This window comes from Crinia signifera, chromosome 3 (genome assembly GCF_055691185.1).
Source record: "Crinia signifera chromosome 3, ASM5569118v1, whole genome shotgun sequence".
In the NCBI taxonomy this organism is placed as follows: Eukaryota; Metazoa; Chordata; class Amphibia; order Anura; family Myobatrachidae; genus Crinia; species Crinia signifera.
This window is the reverse complement of record NC_139219.1, coordinates 43890760-43912029: the sequence shown is the minus strand read 5'-3', so window position 1 is coordinate 43912029 and position 21270 is coordinate 43890760. Positions and strand designations below refer to the sequence as shown.

Genomic DNA, 21270 nt, shown 5'->3' with positions numbered 1-21270 from the left:
ATATCTATATATATATATCTCTATATATATCTATATATATATCTATATATATATCTCTATATATATCTATATATATATCTGTGAGGGTGGCACCACATTGTCTTTTAAAATAAAACAGGAGCCTGTTTGTGCATTTTGAGATTTATTGTTGTCATCAGAATATATACCTTGTATTTAATATGAAAATACTGCCTCAATATGGGTGTAGTAATAACTTGCAATTATAAATTCTACAGACCAATTGCGGCAAACTCTGGTCGTTTTCTGCAAGTAGAATTGCCCGCACATGTGCACGCACCTGCTCAGGGGAATGTGCTCCCGTGAATGAGTTGCCAGGTGCCAAGAATAGTCGCAATCGCTGCAAATTGGCAACCACAACCAGTTTGTGTGTAGGATAAATGCAGGCGCATCTGCTAAGACATTTAACAACAAAACACACTCCCTTCATGTCGGTTAATGTTTATGGGGTCAGACAGCAATATTACCACTCGTCCTCCAGATCTGCGGCAGTTGTCGGATTTGTCACAGAATTTTGTGTGCAGTTTTTCTTCAACAAGTCTGGCAAGAGCTGCAGATCTGGGGGACGAATATATAGATGCTATATGGTTTATTTACTGATATGATAAATACTTACATTCTAACGCTTCAATCTACATTCTTCGCTTGTGTGGATGTCCGTTATTGCTCAGTTTCTCTGTGCTATGTAATTAAACTTTGTTTTAACAAGGCCCCAATTTGATGCCACTATACAGATATTAATTGGAGGGTCTTTGCTGTGTCCAATCTGCATGAGAACTCATTCCTCTGTGATGACCCTGTACAATGATTGACAGAATATTGATTTGGTCTACAAAGTAGTGTACATTTTAGCAATTTGCATTGCATGAATCAGTGATAAAATTGAGGTTTAGAGTTAGTTGTCCCTCACCAAGACTGTTTAGATATTTCTGTTTCTGCCATCTTTCTATTGTCCGCTGCAGTGTTACAGGCTGTTTTTTATTCATGGGCCACTGAGTTACAACTTTTTGGTTGTTGATAGAATACGCTAGTAGTTTCCTAACTAAAAATATCTCTCAATTTTCAGCAAAATTTTAGGTTTTATGAAGAGCAGAAACCTTCCCATCACGGAGCAGGTGTTCAATTCTCTGATTAAAGGACATGCCAGAGCGGGGTAAGGTGTTTCAGAACCCATTCATTCGTCACTAATCTTGAATAGATAAAGCGCAATAGAATTAGATAGAAGATATGAACAATTCTGTGTTCTATCGCTGTTCTCTGATATTACAGATGTGTCCTTATACATCTGGGGGGAAATTGAATAGGTTGTGTGATTCAGAAAGTGAGAGATTTGGTAAGAAAACGGCAGTTTTTTTTTTAAAAGCGGCAATTATTTACACTGCAAATTCAAACTGGTTTTGCAGTGTAAATGATTGCCGCTTTAAAAAAAACCTGGAGATTTCTTACCAAATCTCTAATTTTCTGTATCTCTCATCCTATTAAATTTCACCACTAGCCTCAATACACCATGCAGCGAGAGTTGCCAGGCATGGTGAGCAGCGGGGATACCGTCACATTATTGACCACACTTAGGTCGACAGTCATTAGGTCGACACCGTTGGGTCGACAGGGGGGAAGTCGACGGTTGTCTAGGTCAGCATAGGTGAAGGTCGACATAAGACAATGTCGACATGGGTTTAGGTCGAAATGGTTGGAAAGTCAACATGTTTTGTGTTTTTTTTTACTGTTTTTTTGAGCCGACAGGCGGTATTTCATGCCCTACCATCTACTTGGGCGTGGTGGGAGAATAAAATAGTGTGCCGAGCGCAGCGAGGCACCGTGTCCGAAGCGAGGGGCTGCGGTTGCCTTCCAACTGTGTCCATGTCGACTGTGCTGACATTTGGGTAAAAAACAGTAAATAAAACCATGTCAACCTGTCGACATAACCCATGTCGACCTAACACTATGTCAACCTTGTCCTATGTCGACCTAGACACCTGTTGACTTTCCCCCTGTCGACTTTCCCCCTGTCGACTTTCCCCCTGTCGACTCTCCCCCCTGTCGACTTTCCCCCCTGTCGACTTTCCCCCCTGTCGACTTTCCCCCCTGTCGACTTTCCCCCCTGTCGACCTTCCCCCTGTCGACCCAACGGTGTCAACCTAATGACTGTTGACCTTACTGTGGTTGATAAAATATCCACACTTGTCTAACAAAAAGACACTGCTGCTAAATGTTTGTAACAACTGGTTTATTCTTTTTATGTACAAATTTATGTGATTGCAGATTGTGGTCAGCACAATGGAAATGTATTTACTATACACATTTATTGTATGTCATGCTTCAATAAAGAAAAATATTGTTTAAAAAAAAAAAAAAACGATCCACACTTGAGCAGCCAGATCACAAAAAAGCACAATCTGCATAGAATGCTCAAGGAGACTGTGCTAATTTGTTATACGACGCTTGTATAGTGTGTGTGTGTGTGTGTGTGAGTCTCTATACGGAACAGATCTCGTCATTGTAAGCTAAAAAGTTGCTATAAGATTCTCTCGAGACCTGGCATGCTAGAGGGGGCTGTTTAGTGTCACTGCAGCAAAGATGTATGAGGACATATCTGTATCTTTTATGTATTGCAAGTTAAAACTAAACCTTGGTAGTCACATTTGTTTTCAAATTGGCGATAGAGCGATGAAAACTTTAATTCTGATTGCAAAATCTCGATTTTTATGCAGTATTGTGCACATAACAGACCTGTTCTGCTTTGAAAAGAAAGCCTTAAGGGAGGAGATGTTGCCCATGGCAACCAATCCGCTCCTCTGTATAATTTTTGTATTATGTAAATTATAGCTGTTACATCAGTGCTGATTGGTTGCCATGGGCCACTTCTCCTCTGGCTCACTTCTCCCTTATTACTGCTTCGTACATCAACTACTCAGTTACTGGAGCAGAAATGAAAAATTCCATGTTAATCGAACCTCTGGGGCTATTCGCAGGCAGTTATTGAATAGTTCCGGGCAATTAATCATGAAGTTAGAACAGCATTGTGAAGTCCAAAGCTGATAGAATTTACCCCTTAAGGCCCCCATACACTATGCGATTTTCGTCCGATTTCACCCGATTTCGGCCCTTTGGGCCGATTAATCGGATGAAATCAGACGAATATCGCATGTGTTTGACATCTGATCTGATCTGATGCGCGGTCCCGTGCGCATCAGATCAGATCAGGGCGTCGGACCTGCTGAACATAAGATATATCCGAATCTGACACATCATGGGTGTTTAAAAGCACCCATGATGGGTCAGATCCGATATATCTATTGTGTAGCTCTGGACTCTTCTGACCCCCGCCCCCCGCAGTAGCAGCAGCCGAAGGACATCACCGGAATTAGAACTGAAGCAGGCTCGCCACGAGATGGGAGAGAGGAACCACCGCAGCTGCAATGTCCTGCGCCGAAAGTGAGTTGTTCTCTACACTGAAATCAGGCTTGAGCTCCGGCGGAGTACGGTGCCTGATTGCCTGTGCGGCTCTCCATGGACTCCTGTGTTATAAAAATATAAACATAGGAGTCCACGGTGAGCCGCATAAGCAATCAGGCGCCGTACTCCGCCGGAGCTCAAGCCTGATTTCAGTGTACCGATGCACAGGAGTCCATGGAGACTAGGAGCCGCATAAGCAATCTGGAGCTGTGCCTCAACGGAGCTCAAGCCTGATTCCAGTGTAGAGAACAACTCACTTCCGCGCAGGACATTGCAGCTGCGGTGCTCTCTCCCATCTGTAGCAGCAGTGTCCACCACTTATCGTAGTTTTTAATTTGTCTGAATATTATGTGGCTAACCTGAAGGTTCATGTTCAGGTATGCTACTTAAGTGTTATTTTCCATTATACTACTTTAACAAATTTCCCATGGCCAGTAGGCATCTGAAAATAGTGTGTTAATGTAGCACAAATGAGGCTGACAGTGAAAAATATATCAAGACAGGATGAGGTCCTTGTACAGTATGAGGATTGGTGGGTACTGTTCTCTATGCAAACAGGATGTGAGGATGTGTAATGGCATAATACAATTGTTTTATGATCACCCCCTTTGGTAATTCCAGTATTTAGCGTTTGTTTCCAAACCGTGGTTACTAAACCGCGAACCACGGTTCCCCGTAGCACTGCAGCTCACTAGCAGCAGCACCACAAGCGGTTGGTCTGATCCCAATTATTTACAAGAGAATTTCTGTAGGTTGGGCCATGCACTGACTGTTGCTTTGCAGGCCATTTGTACAGGCTGCACTGCACACCCTATATACAATGTTATGGCTGTCCCCCCTTGGACTTAGCAGCTACAGTAAATAAGGGTTCAGAGAAAGAACAGCGCAGCGGGATTAGAGGTGTAGGGGGCGTGTCACACTAATGTATTATAATGTGTAACTGGCACTAAAACTGAGGGCATAATGTGAAGAGGGAACTACAAAAGTAAGCATAATGTGTAATTCACACTACAACAATGGGCATAATATGTAATGGGCACTACAACTGTGCATAATAAGGGCAGGGGCATTACAGATAAATCTCATAGCACATCCAGTTTGCGTCAGATAAATCACATGTGATTTATCTGACGCAAACTGGATGTAAAAAATGGCACCTCAAGTTTCAAATTGTACGTAGGCCTCCTGGGAAGCTGCCGGGAAAGTTCAAGGGAAATCACATGCAATTTTACAGGTCAGATAAATCTCATAGTGTATGGGGGCCTTTAGAACCTTTCTAATATCCTACTTCTGAATCTATGCTTAGTGGTTTGCTGATATAAAGATACATCTCTGTTCCGATGATGGGTATTTTATTTGTATTTGCACTGTATGACAACACTTGTGTGTCCTGTTTCAGAGACATGGATAGCGCCCAGAACATCCTGTCAGTCATGCAGGATGCTGGAGTGGTGCCTAGGCACAGCACTTACTCTGCGCTGATGAATGCATACGCTGAGAAAGGAGATATTGAGAATATTAAACAGGTTTGTTTATTATATTCACTGAATGAATTGTTAATTTTAGCCCTTGTTTATGGAGGATGAGATATTATTATGGTTAGTGTGATTTATGAGAGTGACTAGAAGCGGCTCCCATTTGGAAGCAGCAGGGTAGGTATTGCTTTGGTCACCTGATTATACAGCGTTCCTGGTCATTTCACATAGTCACGAAGTGAGCAATCATATGTGCACTAAAGACGCAATTGGTAACCTGTTATTAAATCAGATTATTTTATCAAATAAAATGAAGGATTTAGGGATCTGTTTATTAAGCATTGGAGCGAGAGATAGTACCAGCCAATTAGCTCCTCTTATGGGTCATTGGGTCAACCCCACTTTAGGTCGACAAGCATTGGATTGACCACTAAAGGCAGACAGGGATTAGGTCGACACCTGAAGTAAGTCAACATGACTTTGGTGGACAGGGTGTCCCGAATGTCGACATGGACACCATCAAAGTGTACCGCGTCCCCCCGCATGGCTCGCTATGCTTCGTGCAAGGTGCCTCGCTGCCCTCGGCACACTATTCTAGTCTCCCTCCACACCCTAGTGGATGGTAGGGCATAAAATACCGCCTGTCGGCATATGTCAGCTAAAAAAAAACCCGGGAAAAACTCATGTCGACGTTTTGACTGTCGACCTTGCCATTGTCGACCTAATGCTTGTGTCCACCTAATGACCTGTCGACCTAAGCACTGTTGACTTTCAGTGGTTGACGCAACGCATGTCGACTAAAAGTGGTTCAACCTAGTGACCGTATCCCTTTCAAACACAGCCTGTAACATGGCAGCTAGAAGATGACTTTCTGTGTTTTTCTTACTCTCTCCACCTACTTTACCTCTCTCCCAGGCTTCGTTAATAGACCCCTCCAGCTTTTAATAACTGATAGAATTTTGATGAAACTACAATAGGGTTCAAAGTTAAATTACCTGCATATAACCTTTTGACTCTCAGAGAGAGAATCCGGCCAGCTTTACGGGAGGGGACCCTTTCATTGAATAAAGGACTGTTGAGTCTAACTAGTCTCTAGCTTTCGGAAAAGTGCAGGTAACCTTTAATTAGAGGTGACACACTTTCCCCAAACCCCCACTGTAAGTAATGTTATCCTTGGCCTTGAACCATAGGCAACTCCACCACTAATGTTTTATGCACATCATTTTGCCATCATGGTTCTTATAAACAAACTGTACTTTTTTTTTCTTATTCAAACGTAACTGAAGTATGTCTTTACCAGATACTGCATACCAATGGAAGAAATCTGACGGACAGACACTTAATGGCAGTTGTGTTGTCTCTGACAAAGTCTGGACACTCCCAGCATGCTCCGGTTATATTTGAACACATGCACAATGGCCCGGGATATACTCAAGGTAATGACTAGAACACGCACATTGGTTATTTACAGACACATCTGTACACTATAGATGTATTTTAAAACAGAATAATCTAGTGGGTGTCTAATATTCTGGCAGTAATGAAGTATAGGTGAGTTTTGTGCAATTGGAAGTCTTCTGTTTGGTATAGTACAGAGGAAGACAGTGCAAAAATACATTTGCTTGCGTCACTTTAATGTAGTCCGATTCACTTATGAGACAATAATGCCATCTTCATCAGGCGATAAAACATTTCCATAACATTTTATATTCTTTAAAGCGCAGGCTCTCAAAGTCAGTCCTCAGGACCACACACAGTGCATATTTTGCAGGTCTCCTCACAGAATCACAAGTGAACTAATTAGTTCCACCTGTGGATATTTTAAAATGTGTCAGTCAGTATTGAGTGCACCTGACGGGTGACCTGGAAACCGTGAACTGTGTGGTGTCCTGAGGACTGACTTTGAGAACCGCTGCTTTAAAGCTTTTGATGTAAATATTACAGTGAAAAATTGTGGAATGCTGTTCTGTATATTTTTCTTATTTTTGTTTGTTTTCATTGATCCCCAAGCCACACTTTTTTTTTTTTTTTTTAATAATTGAAGCCCTGTAGTTACAATAACAACAGTAGCACAGTGGAAGATGAAGGCTGCCTGGATATAAAAGTGGGTTATTAACGTCTCTGCATACTGTACGTGAAGCAGCAGTTTTAGGAATTAAAACCAAACTGTACTTTAATTGGACATATGTCATCCAAGGCATGCTGCACAATAATTGAGGAGCAGGTCACATGACCAGTGGCAGTTAGTAGGGACAGAGCTGGGTACTCTTTACCTAGCACGGCGCCCGCGATTACAATCGCGGGCGTCGGGGGTAAAAAATCGCGGGCATCGCGGGTAAATCAAAAACGGGTGCGACGCGATGCCCGCGATTTTCCCATAGGGATCAATGTTAAAAGTCAGATTGGTCGCGATTTTAGCGTTAATTGGCTCAATGCCCGCGATTTTTACATAGGAAACAATGTTAAATGGGCCACAGAGCCCTAATAGTCCCCCTGAAGTGTGAAATGGCCCCCACAATTTTTGACGCCACCCCACGATCAACGTGAACCCGAAGCGTGGCGAGCGCAGCGAGCCCGCGAGGGGCGGCGGTACGCGTCCTCCGACCTTTTCATACCCCCACTATCCACGTCGGCGTGGAGTTGAGAATAGAATAGTGTGGCGAGCGCAGCGAGGCACCGAGCCCGAAGCGTGGCGAGCCCCGCGAGGGGACGCGGATACCTTCACAGTTATACGCGTCCCCTCACGGGCTTCACAGGTGTCCGTGGCGACGCGGACACCTGTGAAGCCCGCGAGGGGACGCGTTTACCTGTGAAGGTATCCGCGTCCCCTCGCGGGGCTCGCTGCGCTCGCCACGCTTCGGGCTCGGTGGCTCGCTGCGCTCGCCACACTATTCTATTCTCAACTCCACGCCGACGTGGATAGTGGGGGTATGAAAAGGTCGGAGGACGCGTACCGCCGCCCCTCGCGGGCTCGCTGCGCTCGCCACGCTTCGGGTTCACGTTGATCGTGGGGTGGCGTTAAAAATTGTGGGGGCCATTTCACACTTCAGGGGGACTATTAGGGCTCTGTGGCCCATTTAACATTGATTCCTATGTAAAAATCGCGACCAATCTGACTTTTAACACTAAAATCGCGACCAATCTGATTTTTAACATTGGTCCCTATGGGAAATCGCGGCCATCGCGGGCATCGCATCGCACCCGTTTTTTAGTGCATGCGATGGTCGCGATGGGCGCCGTGCTAGGTAAAGAGTACCCAGAGCTGCACAAGACTCAGGTGATAGAGGAAAGAGGCGTTATGCTGGTTTTTTGGTCGCTCGTCTGTTGTTCTCCCAGTGTACATGACCTGGGAGCAGAGTTCCTAGAGGAGGTGTTGGGAGCAAAACTTATCCACAAGTTAGATTGCATCTGTTCGACATTGAGGAACTTTTTTTCTCTATACGTGCACAAACTCTAAAGAACTTTTTTAACAAATTATTTGAGGTAGTTGGCCTGCATGCCCTAAAAAATGTATACAGTAAAGGGGTCATTTATTGCAGTACTTGCAGTTATTCTAAACTAGGTATCTTAAGGTTAGCTGCTTGTATGATATTGTACTTATTATTGTGTTCTATTCAAGCTTAAACAATACTTTGATTGTTTATTATACTCTTTGGGGACAAGTGATTTACCTCAATATTGCAAAGTATCCCTTAGAGAAGAATTTGTATACTTAAGGTAAATTTGTAGAAAAATCTAAAGGCCCTCATACACTATGCAATCTCTTCAAGGGGAGACGCCAAATACGATTCTCCTTGAACCGCCTGGCAGCTTTCCTGGCGGCAGAATCACTTACGATATATCATATGCCTTCCTTTTGCATACAGTGTATCCCAGCAAGGCCTGCAGGATTTGATATATCTATAGTGTAGGCCTTGTGATATCTGACACACACGGGACCACGCATCGGATCTTAATCGGAGCTGAAATGCATCCAAATTGACTTTTGATCCAATATATTGGACCGATCCTTCAGATCGGATGAAAAGTGCACAAATCGCAGAAGTGAATGGGCACCTAAAATTATTTTATAGATAGAGAAATGAATGCCTTTGTCCAGTTTCTTGATTAATAAAAATCCTTTGGTATATTGATTATCTATGTTTAAAAAGTTTTATATTGCATGTTGTATGTCCATTTTAATGTACTAGTTGTATTTAGACTTTTCTTTCAAGGACACTCAGGGACAGATGTATCAAGCTTCAAAAAAAATGATAAAGTTGTTAGTGCTAATTCACCAGCCAGTCAGCCCCTAACTGTCAATTTCCAAACCCACTCGGTCTGATCTGAATTAATATGCTTTTAATTTTGTTATTTATAGAACTCATAAATCTCTGTTTGACTTTACTGACTGGCGGATATGAAGATACAGCTTTCCAGGTCGCAAAGATGCTGCCCGCTGAGAGGCTGTCCGATGAGAGATCGGAGAGGCAGCCTGGGAATTTCTTTCTGCAACATTGCGTTAGGCTAAACATGGTATGGCCTGTTTTCGTATTCTTCCTTTACCCCTGTTCACAGGACAGATAACCATTGATGAGAAATGCTTTATTCCTTTGGCTAGTATACGTACTGTGCCGTGAGAACTAGTGGGCTGATTCTAAATTGGCAGCAAAGCAAAACAGGAAGTAGTAAAGGCTGATACACACGGGGCAACTTTCAACTGAGAGCCGCTCAGTTTACTAATTTGAGTGTGTACTGGGCAGCGGTGATCCCTGATGCATGCTCCCGCATCATTGCTGGCCCGGCAGGAGAGCAAGGGAGTGGACAGCTTTCCATAGTGTCCCGCTATGTAAAGCCGTCCACCTCGGACCAGGGGCGGATCTAGGCTTTACTTCTGGGGGGCGGTTTATGGTTTAATCTTGATCCTCCCCTCGCCAGTCCGGACCCCTCCCCTCGCCAGTCCGGACCCCTCCCCTCGCCAGTCTGGACCCCTCCCCAGACCTACCCCCTCCTCTGGGAGCATAACAATCTGCCAGTGTGGGGCGGAGCTCTGAGCTGCATCACTAAACAAATGGTCCACACGGTTTCAATACTTTGCCAGTTAAATTGCATCTGTTTTTGCTACTTTTTGAGATCTTTTTTTGCCAGTGCATTTTTTCTCCCCCCCCAAAAATTCAAAAAGGCATTGGTGAAAAATCTATATATTGATAACGGCCACAATTGAATACCCCCTCAATAATACAACGTCTAACAAACACTGTGGTTTTTACTGTACAAACATGTTTATAATATACACCATTGGTTTCCACGGTTCATGGCACACCTGAGATGTATACACACTGAGTAATTTTTTATTTTTTTGCCTGTCGAAGTGATTTTTGCAGGGGTGGGACAGTTTTCCTTAGCAGGACATTATGGAAAGCCATCCACTCGGCTGGTAATACCGGTAGATGAGCAGCGGTGACTGGCGATGATGCGGGTTCGCATATCAAAGCTCCCCGATCATCGCTGGCCTTACACACTGGGTGGCTTTTTGAGCTGAAAGCAGCTCAAACAGTAAAAGTAAGCTGCTTTCAGCTCAAATTTGCCCAATATGGGCCTTAAGTGCCTCAGACTTCTCTCACAGCAGGATGTATAGGAATCAGACTGTAGTACCCATTGAGAATAATGGGTATTGCGAGCTGCAATGCCAATTAGCCTTCCGCTGGAAATTTCTGTAAAAACTCCATGATTAGGCTGTAAGTAATTAGCAATAATTCCTAAAATGATGCTGCTTCTACACAATATATTGTACTTACCAGCCGTCCTGAGGCTTCTCTGTGTAGTTTTTTATTGGCTCCTTCACGTTCTGTGCAGGGGAGAAGGTAAGGGGTAAAGAGGACACAAATGGAAGAAAATGAGTGGGCTGTAAGGGCAAAAGTATGTGAAGTGGGAGTGACCGCTATAGAAAAGGAAAGTCCAGACACACAAGCAGTGACATGGATACATATACTGTATTAGGGACTGGATGGGCTTGATATTCATGTTGTGGAGGGGAGACATACATACACACTGGAGAGAAAAAAAGACTGACTGCAATAACCTGCTGGCTGTGACATCCCAGAATGCCACAGCACACAGTTTGGGAAACTCTAATATACACCTTTTATGTTTTGCATGGACGTAATGCACTCAAGCTAATTTTTTATGTGAAAGTACACAACTGGGCAACACCATGTGCACTGCAGGTGGGGCTGATATAACCTGCAGAGAGATTTATAGAGGGTACACACACTTCCTGGAGCACGTGTATTTCTTACTGACTGACATATTGTAAAGCTGGGTACACACTGGCATATATGTTGGCCATTCAAGTAAATGGGCAATATATTCGTCTCTCGGTTGGAGTGTACCTGGGTATGCCTATGAATGATGTCGTTCAGGCATATTCAGTAGGCTATGCAGCAGTCGATGGCTGATACATCAGCAAATCTATCAGCACATCTGAGTGTCCGTACACTTGCTGCTGGGACCGCCAGTGACTGACATCTCAACTGTGGCCAATTATAATGTCTGGTACAACACAAGGGGTGGGCAATTCAATAGTCATCTGTCGGCCAGATGTGTACGCACTATGATCCACATGTTCAAAATTCGTTTCACTTTTGATTGTGTAAGGAGACCTGGTAAACATGCAATGCTAGGGGTATATATACAGGAGATTGATTTATATCCATTTTAAATTGATGAAAAATGATCAAAATCAATGTTTCGGTAAGGGGCTATAATACACATTTAGATAAATTTTCATTAAGTTTAAAACTGACAAAATTGAATGAAAATTTACATTTAGGGTGGCATGTAATGCCAACTGAGTACAGGGGCAATGCGGTATTCCGGCAGAACTCAGGCATTTTTTTTAAAAGGAACAATCTCTTAAAAAGCATTGTTTTGCCTTGTATGTTATTGCTAGGCTAAAGCAACGTCCGAGATCGCCCAGCATCCCGCACTGGCGCCAAACTCTGAAGGGAATGGGATCATTGGGTTGACCATAAGTTGATCGACAGTCATTAGGTTGACTCCGTTAGGTCGACATACTGGAAGGTAGACAGGGGTCTAGGTCGACACATGTGTTAGGTCGACATGGGTTAAGTCGTAAGTCAAAAGGTTGACATGAGTTTTTGTGGGGGTTGCTGGCAAGCAGAGTATATCGGGCGCTTGTAGAAAATAATAAAGAGAATTGTGGCAAAAAATTGGGGATTTTTTGCCGCAGGGAGTGGTAACGGTGAGAGAGATAAAGTAGAGTGAATAAGTTGTTGGAGAATAGTTGGTGAAAATTGTAAGGGGTTAAACAGAAGAAAGAGGAGTAATGAAATAAATGTAAATAAAAGTAAGAATTTTTTTTTTATATATAAAAAATAAATAGGAAAATAAAATTAAAATAACATTAAATAACAGGAAATAAATAAATAAAACAAAAAAAAGGATGAATAATTCAATAGAAATAAAATAAAATAAAAATAAAATAAATAAACAAATAGATTATTGCGGCATGTTTACAATTCCCTTGTAGGAATAGGTAAGGAGGATGACAGTCCAGCTTTGTCTAACTCATCCTAACTAGTCCTGCCTGGGGTCCGTTTAAATAGACGCTCCGGGCGGCAGTGGGCGGCACGGGTCCTGCGCTTGTGTGCTCCGGGCTTCTGTCGGGTTTCTTAGGTAACGGCAGAGCGGCGGCTTGCAACGGCTATGGATCTCGGCTGTGGCTGGTTCTGCTGGTACCTCCTGTAGTAGTACACAACGCGTTTCACATCGGGTAGATGCTTTGTCAAGGATGACTGTGTTTGGGGCTTGTTGCTTTTTAGAGCAAAAAAACTTTATTGATAAAACGGAAGTGCCCGGAATTACTGGTACTTAATTCAGCAGCAACCTCATGGCTTTTTTCTGAGTGGTTTAAAATATTTTCATGCCCAAAAAATAAATATAAAAATAGTTAAATCAAAAAATAAATAAATAAAGGTAAAAATAAAGTTAAATAAAAATAAAATTCAATAAAAATAAATATAAAAATAAGACTCAAAAAAAAAAAATCATGATGCAGGATGTGAGGCAACACGCCACTACCTAACCGAACAAACCACCATCTCCAATAGACAAATCAACTTCATTATGGAAAATATCGACTTCATTCTCAGACATAACTATTTCTGGTACAATGGGACATTCTTCAACCAGGACCAGGGGACCGCGATGGGAACTTCCTTCGCACCTAGTTATGCGAATCTGTTCTTGTCAAGATGGGAAGACACAGTCATCTGGAAGAACAACGTACATCTGGAGAAAATCAAGTGCTGGAAACGCTATATAGATGACCTCTTCTTTATATGGGAGGGATCGCCAGAAGAACTAGCAGAATTCAAACTATACATGAACAGCAACTCACTCAAAGATATGGTTGTCTTTCTAGATTTAGAGATCTATATCAAAAATAAAAAGATTCAAACCAGAACACACATAAAAACCGTGAATGGGAACAACATGCTGGCACACAACAGCAACCACCATCAACAGTGGATAAGCAATATTCCAGGAGGACAATTTCGTCGACTAAGGCGAAACTGCACAGAAGATGAAGTATTCGAACACCAGAGCAAAGACATGGAAAAGAAGTTCCTACAAAAAGGCTACCAACAAAACTTTCTACAAACTCAAATAAAAAAAGGAGAGAATTGAAGCGAGGTGAACTAATCAGCTACAACCCGAAAAGATATGCCACTTACATTCATTACAAAATACAATAGCAATCACAGAACCATCGAAAAAATGTTAAACAAGCACTGGCATATACTAATGCTAGACGAACAACTGAAAGGAACTTTGACAGCAAAACCAAAAGTCATCTATCGGAAGGCAAAGAATCTAAAACAAGCATTAACAAGCAGCTACCTTCCGACAGAAAACAAGAAGAAAAAAACAACAAAAGTTTTTTTCCAATGCACTAAATGCATGGGATGCAAAAACCAACAAACCAGCACAAAACCCATAAAAGAATTTACATCGAAACAAAATAATAAAGTCTTCCAAGTAAATGACCACCTTTCCTGCAACACAGAAGGCGCAATCTATGTCCTAGAATGTCCGTGCGGCCATCAATACGTCGGGCAGACCAAGAGGAAATTAAAAACAAGGATCACGGAACACATATATAATATAAAAAGAGGACTGAAAACCCACAGCGTCTCTGCCCATTTTCTAGAAAGACATAACAAAGACCCAAGAGGCCTCACCTTTATGGGAATCCAGAATGTAACCCCCCCATTGGAGAGGAGAAGATATAGTATCCACTTTGAAAAGGACAGAAACAAAATGGATATATCTTCTGGACACCCTGGAGCCAAAGGGTCTGAACATTGACATTGCGGTTAAAGCATTTCTATAAAAAAATCCCCCCTGCAGACCCCTTTCACCATCTTTTCAGCTATCTTTATCTTGCTCCAAATCTCCTTGTTGTATATTTATTTTTGTTATTTTATTTTTATTTTTTTGAGTCTTATTTTTATATTTTTATTGAATTTTATTTTTATTTAATTTTATTTTTACCATTTATTTATTTATTTATTTTTTGATTTATCTATTTTTATATTTATTTTTATTTTTTGCGCATGAAAATATTTTAAACCACTCAGAAAAAAGCCTTGAGGTTGCCGCTGAATTAAGTACCAGCAATTCCGGGCACTTCCGTTTTATCAATAAAGTTTTTTTGCTATAAAAAGCAACAAGCCCCAAACACAAATCATCCTTGACAAAGCATCTACCCGATGTGAAACGCGTTGGTGTGTACTACAGGAGGTGCCAGCAGAACCAGCCACAGCCGAGATCCATAGCCGCCGCTCTGCCGTTACCTAAGAAACCCGACAGAAGCCCGGCGCACACAAGTGCAGGACCCGTGCCGCCCACTGCCGCCTGGAGCGTCTATTTAAACGGACCCCAGGCAGGACTAGTTAGGGTGAGTTAGACAAAGCTGGACTGTCATCCTCCTTACCTATTCCTACAAGGGAATTGTAAACATGCCGCAATAATCTAATTGTTTATTTATTTTATTTTTATTTTATTTCTATTGAATTATTCATCCTTTTTTTGGTTTTATTTATTTCCTGTTATTGTTATTTTAATTTTATTTTATTTTTCTATTTACTTTAATTTTATTTAAAAAAAAAATTCTTACTTTTATTTTTATTTACATTTATTTCATTACTCCTCTTTCTTCTGTTTAACCCCTTACAATTTTCACCAACTATTCTCCAACAACTTATTCACTCTACTTTATCTCTCTCACCTTTACCACTCCCTGCAGCAAAAAATCCCCAATTTTTGCCACAATTCTCTTTATTTTCTACAAGCGCCCGATATACTCTGCTTCCCAGCAACCCCCACAGTAACTTCTTATATTGGGCTGCTCACACAATAGCGCAGACCAGTTTGTGGATCTATATCCAAATACCTGACATGAGTTTTTGACTGTATTTTTTTTTTTTTTTAATCCGAATGTCAACACAGTCGACATGGACACAGTTTTAGGTGCACCGCATCGCTCACTGCTTCGGGCATTATTTTATTCTCCCACCACGCCCTAGTGGATGGTAAAGCATGAAATACCGCCTGTCGGTACGTCAGCTCAAAAAACAGTAAAAAAACCCAGGTCGACCTTTTGGCTGTCGACCTTTTGGCTGTCGACCTAGACCATGTCGACCTTGTCCCATGTCAACCTTGTCCCATGTCGACCTTGTCCCATGTCGACCTAGACACCTGTCTACCCATGTCGACCTTCCAGTATGTCGACCTAATGACTGTCCCCCATCTTCTGGTCGACCAATCGATCGTATCCCCTCTGATGGCGTTTTATTCCGCCCATTGTTTATATATAAGGACAGGATTTTCGACAATGGGCGATGGGCGATATTACGCCCATTGTTTATATATAAGGACAGGATTTTCTGTCTCAGATGGTATTGAAATGATCGGTTGATATGGGCTGTCCAGTGATGATATTTGATCATTTAGAGCAGTGGTTTTCAAACTTGGTCCTCGGGGCTCCCAAACATGTTTTCCAGGTTTCCTTCCAGAATCACAAGTGAAATAATAAGCACCACTTATGATTTTTTATTGTTTTTATTTAAGTGTGTCCATGAGTGATGAATACACTTTTGCACCTGCTAGGTGATCTGGGAAATGTGAACCATTTGGGTTCCTGAGGACTGGGGGGTTATATGTATGATAATATATGGGTGATGGGGGTATAAACACACATTAGTTGCTTTGATATTGCTCTCCCCATGTATTATAGCAGTGGTGTGTGGTAAATGACTGCCCCTGTCTATATCTTAAAGATAGCACGCTGATATGCAAGGCAATGTATGAATGGTCAGCAGCCCTGACCACTCCAACATGTGTCGCTATAATGCATCTACCCCTCAGTTTGAGAACCAGTGCTCTAAATTCGTGGTTCCGAACCTTGGTACTCAAGTACCCCTAACAGTTCACGTTTTTTTTAGGTATCCTGTGAATTTTTAAAATGTGACAGTTGGTTATACACAGTGCACTGGCAGGGTGACTTGGAAAACATGAACTGTTAGGGGTACTTAAGGCGGTCCACTGGAACCACTGCTTTAAGTGATCAAATAAGATCACAGGACAAATGGCCCATACATGTTCAATAATGTACAGCAAGACCGTGCTCCTGAAATCCGGTACTTGGGAAGCACTAAATGGTACAGTATATGTACAGTGCTAAGGTCCATTTGTTTTCCATCCACTTTCTGGATTTTTAACCAATAATCCCAATCAGCGGCTTTGACACACATTTAGAGCAAATGTCTGAAGTCTATGCAATTATTGGATGCCAGAAATCACATGGGAGCAATGATCTGGCTGTACGTGATTCCCCCCCCCCCCCCCCCCTTCCACGCTTCTTAATACCCATGAATATTTATGTGTCTAGAAGGTGGCTGGTGATGTCTGTGCAGCGCTGTGTAATGGGACTATATTAATAAATGATAATATGCAGAAAGCAAAAAATATCAGTTTAAAAGAAAGTGTACAGATGTAGTAATGTAATAATGCACATTATTATTATTATTATTATTACGTTTTTAATTGTAATGCGCCACAAGTGGTTTGCCGCACCGTACATAGGTCACCTAATAGAACAATACAGGGTACTCAGGACTAACTATAACAGAAACTGAACACAAGTGAGGAGATGCGGTTCTAGATGTGGGTGGGTAAGGGAGAGAGGTAATTGATGTGCGTGAGAAGATGGCTGTGAAAACAGGGGGAAAGGGGCCCGTTCCCCGAAGCTTACAGTCTAGAGGGGAGTATATTTTTGCTGTTAGGGTTATCTAATTGTATAGTTTTACATTTATAGTTTTCTATCCTATTTAACAAGTTGTTAAAAATTCAAAAAATGGTCTTTTGTAATGGGAAAAATCTTACATGTACATCTCATCTTCACTAAAGTTTCATCCTTTTTTTTGTGTTCAATTGTTTTAGTGTTAATCCTTATTACTAACTCTGTTTGTCCAATGCATTCTTTACATTTTGTAATGTACAGTATGTTCCCTGATCTGAACTTCTGGTAGACTATTCTATGGTTATGAATAGCCAGCAATTGTGTCTCCATCCATCAGGCTAAACAGATCTCCACTGCTCAATGAAAATTATTATTTTATTACCAGTTTCTTGTATAGCGCTCACATATTCCGCAGCACTTTACAGAGACTATTTGAACATTCACATCAGTCCCTGCCCCAGTGGAGCATACAATCTGTGGAGCTGTGAGTGAATGTGAAGAGAAGAGGGCTTTGACAACAGGAAGGAAGAGGGCCCTGCTCTAAGGAGCTTACACTAGTAGGAAGGGGAGACCGCTTACAGGAGGTGCAAGCAAGTGGGTGGTGGCTTAATAGCACGATGTAAGTAGGGGGGGGGGGGGGTCGTAGAACCAGCCTCAGGACTAGTTTATGCAGCGGAAGGGTGCATAAACACGCTTTGATGAATGAGAGTTTTCAGTGCCCGTTTGAAGCTTTCCAAGGTCGGGGAGAGTCTAATGGAGCGAGGGAGTGTGCTCCACTGAAGGGGTGCAGCACGGGCAAAGTACTGAACTCTAGTGTGGGAAGCAGTGATCGGGGTGGAGGCGAGACGACAGACGTCGGCTGACCGTAGAGGGTGGGAGGGTGTATGAATGGAGATGAGGTTAGAGATATATGGAGCAATGGAATTAGAGATGACCCTGTATGTGAGTGTGAGGTGTTGGAAAAGTATTCTGTAGGGGAATGGGAGCCAGTGCAGATTTTGTTGAAAGGGAGTGGCAGAAGTAGAGCGGCGGGAGAGGAAGATAAGCCTGGCTGCAGAGTTGACTACAGATTGGAGAGGAGCCAGTTGGGATCGAGCGATGCCAGTGAGCAGGACATTGCAGTAGTTAAGCCGTGAGATGACCAATGAGTGGATGATCAGCTTAGTTGCCCTCTGTGAGAGAAAAAGCCTGATAAGAGCAATGTTGCGTAACTGGAACCAACAAGAATGGGCCAGAGCTTGGATGTGGGGTGCAAAGGAGAGGGAGGAGTCAAGAGTGACACCCAGGCAGCAGAGTTGGGGAATGGGGGGGATGATGGTGTTGTTAACAGTGATAGTTATTAGTAGGGGGTATAGCTCCGGGTGGGGGAAAGAGAATTAACTCAGTTTTGTCCATATTGAGCTTCAGAGAGTGCTCAGACATCCAGGAGGAGATGGTGGAGGTCTAGAATCATGATCCGTTGCCAGATGTCTAGAACTGGTTTGGCCAGCTCAACACGAGATGATACAATAAACTATTTTCAGATTCCACTGGGTTATAAAGATAAAATCCTCATATCACCCAGTGTGGAGGCACTATGGCCCTTATTCAGATCTGATCGCAGTACAAATTTGTTCTTAAAATGGGCAAAACCATGTGTACTGCAGGTGGGGCAGATGTAACATGTATAGAGAGAGTTAGATTTGTGTGAGTTATTTAGTTTCTGTGCAGGGTAAATAGTGGCTGCATTATTTTTACACTGCAATTTAGATTTCAATTTCAACACACCCCACCCAAATGTAACTCTCTCTGCACATGTCACATCTGCCCCACCTGCAGTGCACATGGTTTTGCCCATTTTGAGAACAAATTTGTACTGCGATCAGATCTGAATAAGGACCTATGTCCATGTAGAGAGGGCTCCTAACTCAAGTTACAGACTTGGTTTCAAAATTGACATTCAGGAGTTGGTTGGCTGGCGCACTTTCACCTATTTCATCTCTGCTCCAGCCGTAATACATCTGCCCCGTATGATATAACCCAGTGGTTCCCAAACTGTGCGCCCAAGCTCCCTGGGGTACCTTGGAGCACTTGCAGGGGTGCCTCAGGTTGGTGGTCCAGAATCAGTTCAAGTTATTTATGGCCAATGAAATGGGTAAAATCAGTGCTTGCGGCTTCCAATTAAGAATATGTAGGTAAACAGAAGTGAATCATGTTTCTGACTACATAAGTGGACCTAAGAAAAACATTTAAATCACAACTTATTTAATATTTTTCCTGAAATTCGTAACCAACTTTTGGCCTAGGGGTGCCTTGAAAAATATTCTGTTACTTTAGGGTGCCGTGATTCAAAATGTTTGGGAACCACTGCTATAACCTGTAATTTAATTGTTTCATGTTGGTAGTGCATCTACTTATGGTACCTGGAAACTACTATAACTTGAGTTTTAAAGCTGGAAATCACATTTTTATGTATGTCTTAAATTGATTTTCTAATATAACAGAATGGCGGGTAACATGTACCTGTTACCTACACACAATCGGTGTCATATATGATTAGCGCAGACTGTGGGGGTAAATGGGGGGGGGGGGGGGTGCTGGAGTTTGTCCAAGAATCTATCTATCTAATAGCTAACTATTTCTCACCTCTATGAGGTGAAGTACCACCACTGACCTCTAGAGGCCACCCGACAGACCAAATTACTCAAAGTGAAAGAATTTTTTGCGGGGACACTGATCTGTTTCAAACTTGCTGGATATGGAGAGAGGGAGCAGCGGAGACAGATTAGCGGTAGGAGCCGATAGGGACTAGGGGTGGGATGGAGTTTGTGGGCTAAAACGGTCAGAGCTCAAAGTGAAATTACATTGTAGAAGTCGTCATATTGCAGGGCTTTTAACTAGAAGAGGTATATTTTAAAGCAGTAATTATATACAAAGAAACCTTAGTACCTTAGTTGGTTTTGCCTTATAAATGATTGACACTTTATAAAATTCTCTGATAAACTCCCGCATCTTTGACTTATTGCCCCCCTTTTACATTTAACCTTGTGTTTTTTTAATGTTTTTTATTTTTTTTTTTTAAAGCCGTTAAACCAACTGAAGAAATATGCCGGTGAGATGTTGGAGTCCAACTTGCCACAACAATCCCTTATTGTTTCTTCTACACTGTGCTTTAAAAGATCATAAAACAGGTACTTTTTAGTTTTGTCTATACTGTATGTGGTTTTCTTTATATATCTTTTACACATTATAATCCTATGTATTGCTTTTATAGATAAATCGCAGATCTTTTATTTAAAAAAACAAACATTAAATGTAATAGATAACTGATCACTTTAAAACCCTTATTTTGGGATCTGAGTATTTAGCTCTTGCCTTCATTTATTCCAGTTCAACTGGATACACATATTTACCTTACCCGCCTATCACTAGGGGTTCCTTCCTGTACGCTTACACATATGCTGCACTTTTGGGATCCTTTGATGAATTCAGGCCTCCAAGTACGAAAACAGATTTATATAGCAGCCCAATGTGACGTTTTGTCAGGTTCTCCTCTTGTTCCATTGTTATGTTTCAACCCACTAGTCTAACTTCTTTTTTTTATAAATAACAAAGTTAGCTCACTGTCTTACAGATCATATTCCTTTTTCTGAAGGCCACATGCTCCAGTTATGCAGGGGAAGTCTTTGTTTTTGTTTAGCAGGAAATTAGCAGTTTAGTGAATGAGCCTGTTAGCTACAGTAGGTCTAGTGGTAAGCTGAGTTTTAGCTCCTAGGGGGATTTTGTATGCCACTTTATTATGGTTACAGAACACTTTCATTGACACCAGGAGTAGAAAACGTTACAGTTGCTGGTGATGCTTAATGGTTGTCCATTTTCTTTGTTTTTAGATCTGGCGTTTGAGCTCATGAAAACCATGAAGAAGGAGCGTTTGCCTCTCAAAACACACTACTTCTGGCCTCTGTTTGCTCACTTTAACAATGAGAACAATATAAAAGGTTAGCTCTTACATGCTTCTGTTCTACTATGATAATA

The 21270-nt window shown here is 42.1% G+C and overlaps 1 protein-coding gene across 1 annotated transcript in view; it reads left to right on the top strand.

Annotated features, from left to right (window-relative positions):
* LRPPRC (leucine rich pentatricopeptide repeat containing) overlaps positions 1-21270 on the top strand; it is a 181062-nt gene that overhangs the window by 15005 nt on the left and 144787 nt on the right. The window contains 7 exon segments of the mRNA XM_083175710.1: positions 1085-1171; positions 4874-5000; positions 6250-6385; positions 9310-9464; positions 20320-20370; positions 20372-20426; positions 21126-21233. Of these exon segments, the coding sequence (XP_083031836.1) occupies positions 1085-1171; positions 4874-5000; positions 6250-6385; positions 9310-9464; positions 20320-20370; positions 20372-20426; positions 21126-21233 (719 nt within the window).